At 47.5% G+C, this 12,185-nt stretch overlaps 1 protein-coding gene across 2 annotated transcripts in view; it reads right to left on the bottom strand.

The window, feature by feature from the left end:
- Positions 1–853: 853 nt before the first annotated feature.
- MTHFD1L (methylenetetrahydrofolate dehydrogenase (NADP+ dependent) 1 like) overlaps positions 854–12,185 on the bottom strand; it is a 173,663-nt gene continuing 162,331 nt past the window's right edge. For both annotated transcript variants that reach the window (XM_077776038.1, XM_077776037.1), the window contains 2 exons: positions 8,359–8,479; positions 854–1,150 (listed from right to left, as the gene is read on the bottom strand). In XM_077776038.1, coding sequence (XP_077632164.1) covers positions 8,390–8,479 — 90 coding nt within the window. In that variant the 3' untranslated portion in view covers positions 854–1,150; positions 8,359–8,389. The remainder of the gene's footprint in view (positions 1,151–8,358; positions 8,480–12,185) is intronic.

Below are 12,185 nucleotides of genomic sequence, written 5' to 3' on the forward strand. Positions count from 1 at the left end.
GTCTTTGTGTGGGGAGGCTTTTTAGTTGTTTCAACCATGTTTTGGAACAAATCACATTGTGCATAAAGACACATTATACGCAGGACAACTACTGAGCAGGGTCACTGAAGGGTGCAGCATTAGAATGTGCAGGAAAGATCCGATGGCAAGGACTCTGCAGGATGCGCCGGGGGGGGACATCTCAGATATTTATGGTGACTATTTTACTTATACTGCTTAGAGGACAATCCCTTCTTGTTTGTTCCTGAATCCTGGGTTTTGTCTTAACTTTTATATAACTTTATGTTATTGTAGGAAAAACTGGAAACAGACAGGGGTCAGTAACTGCCAGGAAGGGGGTACAGCCCAGAGACCATTCTTTACGATGAATTATGGGCTGGACAAATGGAAAAACATCTGCCCAAATACCTGACCTTTAAGAGCCAACTTTCCTTTGCCCTCTGGGCCTTTGGAAGCTTAACGGCCGCCGATATTCATTTGTGGGTGGACAAGACGAGCATCAACCCATTACTTTTTAGGTAAGTGATGTACGCTTCACTGGCCGTGAAAAAGAGTTCTGTGTATAAAATGCACAGTGTTCCAGAAGCTATTTATTACAACTCTCCAACAGTCTGAAGATTTCACAATGGACGGGATTTTTCTGTGTGTGTGTGTGATTTCTTTCTCGTTATGTTTCTAAAAGCCCTGGTTGTATCCATGGTTTTCCAGAAAATCTGTCCGGTCACACCCCAATGTGAAGTTACCTCTAGAGAGCAGAGTTTTATCTAGAGTTGAAAACTTGCTGTCTGGTTTTCTAGATACATGTTTATTTTCAGTTCAAAGACAAAATAGAAAACTCCAGAGAGGTAAATGGTACCTTTTAGTTCACACTCTTTTAATCCCTTGGTCCCCATAAAATAAACATTCTACAGTGTAAGCAGGGGGAATTAATGTAAACTCTGCAGAAACGGAAAATAAATTAGTTTCTTTCAAACTTGGTGGAGGGCGTTTTGCTGGACACGATACTCTGTAGCAAACAGAATTCTTGAACGAAGAATACATCTTTGGCCTATTTCCCCATTTCTCCCGCGTTGTGTAACAGGCATAATTCAAATTCACTTTCTTCTCTGACGGCAGCAAGAAGGCAAAGAGGAGTCTGTATTTCAGGAGCCTGGAAAACAAAACCATGTTTCAGTGGCTTAAGAACAGCTTTCCCCCCACTGTGATGCCGAACTGTTAATATAGCTCTAATAAGTCAGAGTCCGAAAGAAAATCCACCCGCAGATCAAGAACTGTCTTCGCAAGACAGGGCTGGGAATCGCCGTGCGGAATCGTTTTACTTAGAGCAGCGGAGAATCCGGTTCCACACCGCTCCGTGACCCAGGCAGCCCGGTCGCTGCTGGCAGCGTGCTGAACCTCCCGAAAAGATTAGGCAGAAATTCTAAAATTCTGAATTTGGGCTCTACGGTCTCCAGGATCCTGCTGAGTGAGACCGCTCAGGATTTTAGATCAGGAATTCTGTCGCCTTGGATTTCAGTTTCTCTTTTATAGCAGGCACAGAAAGCAAGGTCTGAAAAATGCATTTAGGGTGAGAACAGAAGGGAGGAGACCTTCTTATTGATGTTAAAGCTTCGTCGTTTTCTCTGAAAGAGTATCAGAGTCTTGGACACAGTTGGAACCTGCATCTTTTAGAAAGAGAAGTGATCAAACTCCATTTTAGAAAGGACAACCATACCAAACACCGAAGTTTCAGAAAGTATGTGTTCAGCGTTTGCAGAAGAAGTGTAAATGCAAGCATGTGGCCTTTAATCAGAATTTATACGTGGGAGAATTTATCTGCTGGGCCAGGAGTCCACACTGGGCCAGAACACAGGTGAGCGGGCCTCCCGCAGGTGAGTTGAGGGGTCTGGGGCCAGAAAGGATGCTTGCTTTGCCTCAGAACAGAAGACAGTGACGAAGACAGGGGACCCGGAATTCAGAGTAGTCTCCTAGCACCTGATTCAAGTAGGGGAAGTAAACAGCAAACAGAAGCACCCTGAGCATAATAATCATTAACAAAAAGAAAACATTTTCGATGTTAGGAAGGGGGGTGTGCCTGGGGCGGACCTCACCCCTCCATTCAGGCAGGTGGCCGGCCTCACGTCAGTGGCTCTGGTGATCCTGGACCCGAGGCTCGGTGACTCATGTGGAGGAATGGAGGGTATGGGGGGTGAAGGTGGGCTTAGTGCACTGGAAAGAATCCAAGGAGGGCAAGTCTGGAAAGATCTTCCAAACCTGCAAGTGGGTGGTGGAGGACCAGCTGATTAGCCACCTTTCCTTTGTATGTAGTGCTTTTGTGTTGAAAGGGGTGTGGAGTGTGTAGTTCCATGTTAAAAAGCAAAACAAAACAAAACTCCACGTGTTGGCAGAAGTATACAAAGTCTGAATACAGATTTTATGAATTGGAAATGTAACAGCTACAGTGAGAATTTAAAAAAGGAATCAGCTGTTTATTGTTAGCCAGTTATTCAGGGAAAAAGAAACTAATTTCAGAATTTTACGAAGACAGAATATATGAAATATTCTATCTTGGTATAGAACTGATAAGAAATCAAAAGAGAACCCAAGAAAGTTTTTTTAAAAGGGAGTTAAGAACTTCCCAATTTTTAAAAAAAATCTTAAAATGTTTATTTATTTTTGAGAGAGAGAGACAGAGCATGAGTGGGGGAGGAACAGAGAGAGAGGGAGACACAGAATCCAAAGCAGGCTCCAGACTCTGAGTTGACCTGACGTGGGGCTCAAACCCACGAACTGTGAGACCATGACCTGAGCCAAAGTCGGACGCTTAACTAACTTAACACTACCCAGGAGCCCCAGAACTTTCCAACCATTAAGCTTCAAAATATTCCATTTTAGTTAGATAGGGGAGATTTTAGTTATCACCACATTTTATTTATTTTTATTTTTTACTTTTTTAAGAGAGAGAGAGGGTGCAAGTGAGCTAGATGACAGAGAGAGAGAGAGAGAAAGAGAGAGATAGTAGAGAGAGCAGACAGAAGTGGTGTTCACCCGAAGTGGGCCTCAAGCTCACCTGAGGAGGGCTGGAGTTCACGAGCTGTCAGATCATGACCTGAGTGGAAGTGAGATGCTAACTGCCTGAGCCACCCAGGTGCCCCTGTCACCTCCTCTTAGATATCAATGGGATGGTAACGATGGCAACTTTAGATTCAGTCCCCTCCGTCTTGTATTTAAGGGGCTTGGGCTTCCAATCGTGCACTCCAAGCATGGCTTGGGGTGATGTACTCACTGACCTTGTCCTTGGGAGCATAATGGTCATCAACAATTTCTGAGTTGCTTCTTGAAAAGACAGTTTCAAGACCGAAATGACAGCTTAGATGCTCCCTAGGGAACCCTGAATCCCTGTGGTTTGCACAACAGACCCTGACCACAGAGGGGCTGTAGGCAGTAACCATACTTGAAACTATTTTATGATTATTAAATATCACTGAGCATTTAAAAAAATTTTTTTTAATGTTTTATTTATTTCTGAGAGAGAGAAAGAGATAGCATGAGCAGGGGAGGGTCAGAGAGAGAGGGAGACACAGAATCTGAAGCAGGATCCAGCTCTGAGCTAGCTGTCAGCACAGAGCCCGATGCGAGGCTCGAACCCACGAACCGTGAGATCATGACCTGAGCCGAAGTTGGACACTTAACCGACTGAGCCACCCAGGTGCCCTATCATTGAGCATTGCTGCTCTAAAGGCAGCTTAGGGACAAAATGAGCTGGTATTATATTCTTTTTTGCATGTGCAGTCCAAGAAAAAACTCTTTTTGGGTAAATAACTAACATTTATAGCAGGACTAGTGTCAGCCTGATGTTAGACTCCATACAGCCAGCCTGATGTTAGACTACAAACAGCCGCGCAACAGGACAAAGTAAGAGAGCAACCAAATTCTTCAGTGAGTTCGAGCCCGGGTCGGGCCCTGCGCTTATAGCAGAGAGCCTGCTTCGGACCCTATCTCCCTCTCTCCGTCCCTCCCCTGCACCTCTTTCTCAAAAATAAATAAATGTAAAAAAAAAAAAAAACCAACCCTGAAATCCAATCATCTTCAAACAAAAGACTGAACAGTAATGTGGCAGGATCGGGGTTACTGGGGACAAACAACTTATTTTAATGAATCACGCCCTTCTTCTAACAACAGGGGAGCCTTGGAAAGGAGCAAGAACTCAGACTCCGGTGACTTCTTGGCATCTCCGTTCATATTAAATCTCACACGATTCCCTGGGTGGGGAGGTGAGCAGGAGAGGAGAGGACGCGGAAGGAAAGAAACAGTCATTAACAGAGTGCAATCTTCCGTGAGCCACGCGTCTACAGCACGGACAGCACAGAGCTGTCTGGAGTCTGACCGCTCCAGGAGCAGAGTGACCACCAGACGTTTCCTCTTCTGACGGTCAAGTCTGTCTACACGGACGGTCATCCAAATGTTAACATTTTTGTGTTTTGCACCTTTAATCCCCACAGACCTGCCTGTTGGGACAGGTGGTCCCTGACCGCGTATATGTGAGGACATGGGAAACGGAGAGCCCGCGAGCGGGGTCACCACGCCGAGGAGTTCCCGAGAAGGAATGCTTGCTTTGTACAGTGCTCTCTCCTCCGATACTGGATCCATTTTCAATTGTGCAAGCAGCGTCAAGTGATGGCTTCTGAACCACTGCCCACCGAGCGGAGAACGGGATTGGGCAGTTCACAGAGCAGAAAGGAGCCTTGGATAAGCGAGTGGGAAAACAACATTCAATGAGAGAGTTCAGCGAGAGATAGCCCTATTATACTCTGGCGAAAAAGAATCTGGACAGAGTCAGAGCTTTTAATACCCAAAGAATTATCTTTTGTTACACAGAAATCACCCGGTGATCCCAAAATTATAGGTCTGTTCAAATAACTGGTTATCATCTTCTAGAGCGGGCCATGGTTCATGTACCGTGTGACTGAGATGCAAAGGGCATCCCTTGGTTTGGGCACAAAGGGTGGGGGTGACACAGGGTAAGCAGGTCCCGGCGGAGTCTCGGCATGTGTGCTTCCTAGCGGGGCACCGCGAGCTCGCTGCCACTCTCCTGGGCCAGAGCTACGGCAGCACCCAGAGGTGGGGCCAGCACGACATGTGACAGGGTGGCAAAGTGACCCCTGTACCAGCTGTGGAAGGAGGGGCAGTGCCAGGCAGTGGAAAGATGCCTCCGCTGCCCTGGGGCTCAGGGCCACCCCTCAGCTAACCTTGTGGGACAGCACCTGCCTCCAAGGGGTGGTGGGACCAGGCGAGGCGCTCAGCACGGTGCCTGGCTCACTGAGGTGATCTCCGCAGGCCAGCGTCCTGACCTCTAATGCTTGCTCAACCTTTAAAAAAGAAAAAAATCTGGGGGCACCGGGGTGGCTCAGTCGCTTAAGCATCTGACTCTTGGTTTCGGCTCCGGTCATGATCTCAGTTTGTGAGCTCAAGCCCTGCGTCGGGCTCTGCGCTGGCAGTGAGGAGCCTGCTTGAGATTCTCTCTCTCCCCCTCTCTCTGTCCTTCCCCTGCGCTCTCTGTCTCAAAATAAATAAACTTAAAAAAACATCTGGAGGAAAACCTGCTAGGGAACACAGACCTAAGGATTTAAGTGTACGTGACAGTAAAGTGAAGGACGTGTCCCTGGGCATTACCGGAGTCTTAACCTATAATTAAGGTATAATTGGGTTTTAATCACCTACTTGGGGAACAGAAGAAAACAGACCACAAGGTTGGAAAAACACTACCCGAGAGAGAGAAAAGGGTGATACACACTTGTTCTGGAGAAGAGTGACAAATGGCAGAAATGTAGCATAATGGGTTCTTGACATGAAAGGGGAGATTAGTCAGGACATGGGGTTAATTTTCAGTGCAAGAGGAATGATATTGTTATTTCCCCCCAAACTAGCTGGGAAACCCTAGACGTTCACACGCGCGGGCACACACACACACAGTTATACCCAAAGACCAAAATGACACTATTATCAAGGCTTCTTTGTTAAAGTTGTCTCCCTTAGTTTATTTTGTGGGTTTTCTTCTTCAGAATAGACACAGATATGAAATGTGGTTGTGGTTCAAACTAAACATAGTCCCCACTCCTCAGTGAAAAACACATATGAACAACTCCATACACCACACAAACCCCAAACCCAGCAATTCTGCACCTTGTATTAATGTAATTTCATATTGGTGTGGTCACTTACCTTTCTTATCATAACCTCGGTCTTTAGTGCATTAGTAACAAAGACTCACAAAAAAGCTGAGAACAGTCTCCCCGTGTTGACGACTGGTAGTGAAACCAACAAAAATGAGAATCAGGTCAAGAAAGCTCGTCTGACAGGCCCACAGTCTGGGGGGCTCAGTGGGCTAAGGTTCCAACTCTTGATCTCGGCTCAGGTCATGATCTCATGGTTCATGGGTTTGAGCCCCATGTTGGGTTCTGCACTGACAGCACAGAGTCTGCTTGGGATTCTCTCTCTCTCTCCCTCCCTCTCTGCCCCTACCCTGCTCACACGCTCTCTCTGTGGGTTAAGGTAAATAAATAGACATTAAGAAAAAAAAGGGAGGGACGCTGGGCTAAGGAACAAGAGCGAGTGCGGAGACAGAACTGGGGGTGTTGGCAAAAGGAATGTGTCCCGAGAATATGGTGAGGTTTGGTATATGGGACGGAGAAAAGCAGCTTCCCCAGCCTTTACAACTGGTGACTGGGAGTTTTCCCAGGAGCAGGGTGAGGTGAGGAGGGTGGGTCATTTCTCTCCAGGAAGGGAAGCCAGGACAGAAGCCAGCAGGTGTGACTGCATGGAGTAGGCATGAGTAAGACCAAGGGACCCCCATGGTGGGCTGCCTATGGGGGCTCCAGGTCAAGCCCAGCCCTCTTAGACCGTGTGGTCCATGAGATAGTGAGGGTCTCCTTTCTGTTGCCCTGAACTTCCTCTGATGCACAGGGCCCTGTGCGTTAGACTGGTCTCACCTTCACGTGCCTCTCCCGTGGTCTAAGAGCCTAATCCTACTGTTGTGTCATAGTCAAGTGTTATGCATTGAACTGTCCCCAAAAAGATATGCTGAAGTCCTGACCCTCAGGACCAAAGACAGTGACCTTACTCGGAAATAAGGTCTTTGCAGATATAGTCCAGTTAAGGTAGGGTCAATAGGGTGGGCCCTGATTCTATGGGATTGGGGTCCCTACAAGGGCACCCCCTACGAACACAGGGACACACAGAGAGAATGCTACAGCCATGGAGGCAGGGATCGAAGTGATGTGGGTACAGCTGAGACACATTCAAGATGGCAGGCACCACCACAAGCTGGGAAGAGGCCAGGGAGGATTCTACCAGAGCCTCAGAGGGGACATGACTTGAATGACACCTTGACGTTGGATTTCTAGCCTCCGAAACTGAGTGAATAAATATTTGTTTTGAGCCATCCAGTTGGGATGCTCTGTTACGGCAGCTGTAGGGAATGAACACACCCGGATCCCTCTATCACATAATTCGAACTCTGCACCAAGAGATATGTGGTAGGAAAGGCAGAGTCATAAAATGACTGAAGACACAGTAGTGCCTCTCATTTGTGCTTTCGCTTTCCGTGGGTTTAATTCTCCATAGTCAGTGTGGTTTGAAAGCAGATGATCCTCCTGGCAGAGTGTCAGAAGGTCAACAGCAGCCTAAAGCTATGTCATGATGCCTACGTCAGTCCTTTCATCTCATCATGTAGCCATTTAATCATCTCACATCAGCACATGAAGAAGGGGGGGGTGCAGTACAATAAGGTATTTAGAGAGAGGGAGAGAGAAAGACCACATTCATTGAACTCTGAGGACAGCATCTTGTTCTAAGTGTCCTACTTTATTAGTAGTTATTGTTGTTAATCTCTTACTGTGCCTAATTTGTAAATTAAACTTTGTCATGTGCATGTATATATATGAAGCAACACAGCACACGCAAGTATTTAGGACTATCTGTGGTTTTAGGCGTATGCCATGAGGCAGTGGGGTCTGGGTGTCTTAGAAGGAATCCGCATGGATAGGGAGGGACAGTGTATTCGTTTTAATTCTGGAGAAAGAATAATGAGTTTACAGGGCTCCTTTTTTAAATGGCAAGAGATGCCTTAAACAATCCTATATTCCAGAGGCAACATGGCTTGACTTTCACTGGACTGGAGCCCATCTACCTGCGTATCCACATCGAGGAGTAAGCCAAGTCACGGGCTCTTTTTAGGCAAGAATTCGTAGTAACCAAGTCAGGAAATCACTGATCAGGCCACGTTTTATAGTAAATATTAGAAAAACAAGACAAAATAAAACTAAAAGATATCTGCGGCAAGCAAGAAAGAAAGACACGGCAGAAAGCACAGGAACCTACCTGCACTGGGTTGTCCGGAAGTCTGGCTCATTTAGAACAAGCCTTTAACTTGCTCTGTTTCTGTGTCAAGATCTATATCGTAGAAGCAGGGCCGGGTCGGCAGTCCTGGCATGGTGCTCATCTAGAGGAGAAAACGCAGTATTATACGTTAGCAAACGCCGCAAAATGATCGCTTTGAACGGTGTACATCTAATGACATAAATTAACTACATAATTCAATTCAGCCTCCTATATTAGGTCACCTGTATCTCTTTAAATTCGCCATCTGCTATTTCATTCTCGGGTTAGGAAATGAAATAGAAAAGGCAGATGTCAGCTTCCTGAAAATGGAGACCATTTACCTCCCTCCATGGCCCCACAGCACATCGCAGCTCCAAGATTTTCAAACCGCATCTTAAAAGTTAGGCCCCTTTGGCTGAAGGGGCCGGTGGGAGTGGGTGAAGGGAACAATGGCCTCCTGCTTTTCCAAGACACATTTTTTGTACAATCAACAAGTCTCGGAGGGCAGTGTGCAAACGCCTCATCTCCAGACGGCAGTTAGTCTGGCCTGCCGTCGGAACACCACTGGACGCTGGCGGCTGGCCGGCTGTGCACTAGACACCATGCCCAAGTTTACTCTTCTTTGTCCTCCCAGCGACCCCGTGAGGTAGGTACTTTTATTATTTCCATGCTACAAGGAAGGAAACCGAGGTTTACGGAGGTGAGTGAGCCACCTGCACAAGGTCACACAGGTAATAAATGGCAAGATGGGAAACTGGGCTTCATGCCTAGAACCTCAAGTTACTAATTTAACAACCACCACCCCCGCCGAGGTGCTCTGCGGTGGGTTACGGGTTGTATGCAGATGATTTAATTAAGCCCCCTCAGCGTAGGTACTATTTTCAGCCTCAATGTATTGATGGGACAAAGGACACTGAGGCACAAGCCATGTGCTCAAGGACACGGACAAGGACAAGCCAGTTAGTGGTGGAGACGGGATGGAAACCTGGCCCGTGTTCCTTGCTGCTTGGCTGGGGCGTGTCCAGATCCGTTGATCAGAGTGTGCCTGGGTGCATTTGCACCAGGAGCCCTTGGTATCCTGGGGGAAACGGCTCTGATTCCCCCCAGTGACTCACACACTAAAACATGGTCAGGGACTTAGATGGTGAGGCTCCTTATCGATTTTAGTGTTTCCTGCTGGGCTTTATTACTCTACTTTTCATAAAAAGGATGCTCATAAAGCAATAGTGGGTGCGATCATCTGGAGCAGAGGCACCTGGGACCATGGGTTTGCTTCCGAGGACTAAGTGCTGTGTCTTGCAAAACTCTTGCGTGCTCTGGCCGGAGAACATTCTAGTGAGATGAGGTGGGACACGGCTCGCACCACACCCAGGTTCGCCCACTTCTCCCTGCTGCTCACGCTGGGGTAGGTGGACCGCTAGTGTGGGCATCACTGGGAGCTTGTTTGAAATCTGAAATCTCAACCCACTTCAGGCCAGCCGAATCAGAGTCTGCAACTTTACCAACTCCCAGGGGATTCGTGTGCACATCACCATTTGTGAAGGGCCAGCTTGGACAGCGTGGCTGAGGAGGCCTCCTGCAGCACTGGGAAGGGAGCTCCGAGGTGGAAGAGGTGAGGAGGAAGGGGACAGGAAAGTCCGATTCGCCCACGGGCCTCCCTAGCCACCTGCTCTCCGGGTGGCCGAATGCGCCAACATGAATGCGTTGTGGGGTGGCTCGCTCTGTCTTGCCAACCGCACAGGACTGCACTTTAGGTGTATCGTGGGCTAAGAAGGCTTTGATGGCTTAGTCTATCGAGTGTCCAAGTTTGGCTCAGGTCATGATCTCATGGTTTGTGAGTTCAAGCCCCACANATTGCTACCATTTGTAACATGTCTTTGAGAAAAGTGCTCTGGGTTCGAAATAATTAACTGCAAATAAAGTTTCGGCACCCAGCCTGGAGGTGGGGGCTTCCTGTATTTTAAAACTTTACTTATGTGGACGGATACTGATCCTTGTTAACTTTCTGTTCCTCGCAGAGCGCTAACATGTTTCTCTGGTTACCACAGTGGCTGCGGGAAGAAATCCACGCTTAACTGGTTTACCACCAGGACACCAAACACAAAGGACACTGGTGCCAACTCTTCCTGTTTTTTTCCAGCCGCCTGTGTACAGCTCACACCGGGCACTCTACTGCAGTGTTCCTGCCCACGCTATGCCACGGGCATTTTTAGATGCCTTTATAACGTGTGTGGTGGGGGGGACATGGGTTTGGAAAAAAGAACTAGTGCATTTTATAGTTTTAGAAATGAATGATCAGGGGCGTCTGGGTGGCTCAGTCAGTTGAGCATCTGACTTTGGCTCAGGTCATGATCTCGCAGTTCGTGGGCTTGAGCCCCGCGTCGGGCTCTGTGCTGACAGCTCAGAGCCTGAAGCCTGCTTCAGATTCTGTCTCTCTCTTTCTCGGCGCCTCCCCCATTTGTGCTCGGTCTCTCTCACAAAAATAAATAAACATTGGGGCGCCTGGGTGGTTTGGTTGGTTGGGCGTCCGACTTTTGCTTAGGTCGTGATCTCGCGGTTCGTGGGTTCGGGCCCCGCGTCAGGCTCTGTGCTGACTGCCAGCTCGGAGCCTGGAGCATGTTTTGGAGTCTGTGACTCCCTCTCTCTCTGACCCTCCCCTGCTCACGCTGTCTCTCTCTCTCTCTTAGAAATAAATAAAACATTAAAAAAATAAAAAAAAAACATTAAAAAAAAAGAAATGAACCATCATATTCAGCCATGGCAATGGGCTCCATCCCTTAGATTAACTCTGTAATTGGAAGGCACATCTGGCAGTGAGAATATAAGAATGTTACCCAGACTTTGTTGCACGAGGCAGGCATAAATCCACACGAGGTGAGAAACTCCAGGAGAACACTGTGCAGCCAGGCCCATCTGACCAAAGCTACAGTGTCAGCTTTGTTTGTAGATAAAAACACAATAATACAACTACTGCCTCTTTATGCCCTTTATACAGACATGAAAATTCAACTTGTCCTCATTTACTTTTTTTCTTTTAGAAAAGTGAGCTTTTTACTAGTTCTTTTTTTTTCTTTTTCAATATTTATTTTTGGGAGAGCATAAGCAGGGAAGGGGCAGAGAGGGTGGACAGAGGATTCGAAGTGGGCTCTGTTGACAGGCTGACAGTAGTGAGCCTGATGTGGGGCTCGAACTCACGAACCATGAGATCATAACCTGAGCCAACATTGGATGCTCAACTGACTGAGCCCCTCATGATAAACTTTTTAAAATTATTTTTTAAATGTTTATTTGAGAGAGAAAGCATGTGTGTGAGCGGGGTAGGGAGGGGGGAGAGAGAGAGAGAGAGAGAGAGAGAGAGAGAGAAAGAGAGAGAGAGAATCTTAAGCAGGCCCCACACTGTCAGCTCAGAGCCTGGCAATGTGGGGCTTGATCTCATGAACCGTGACATCATGACCAGAGCAGAAATCAAGTCGGACGCTTAACCAACTGAGCCACCCAGGCACCCCCATCGTTAACTTGTTTAGCGGATGCGAGACCCAGGCTGACAAAGGCAGATGGGATTGCTGTAGTTCCTGGAGCTGGCGGTGAATCTCAGCAGGCAGCTTTTGGTCATCCTGCTTCTTTCAGAACAAAATTGGGAACTAAAAGTTGCCAAAATATTAAATGCTGGGAAGTGTGAAATGTGTTTCCTTAATTTTCAACCTATCTCTCTCAAGGGGTGGGCGGGGGTGGTGGCGGCGTGGAATGAAGTTTAGTCAGAAGACTCCCATGCTCCTTTCCAATTATGCAATCGTCGCGTCCAAGAATCGGGGCTACTTATCTGGGAC

The sequence above is a fragment of the Crocuta crocuta genome, unplaced genomic scaffold, assembly GCF_008692635.1.
Source record: "Crocuta crocuta isolate KB4526 unplaced genomic scaffold, BGI_CrCroc_1.0 scaffold25, whole genome shotgun sequence".
Taxonomy (NCBI): Eukaryota; Metazoa; Chordata; class Mammalia; order Carnivora; family Hyaenidae; genus Crocuta; species Crocuta crocuta.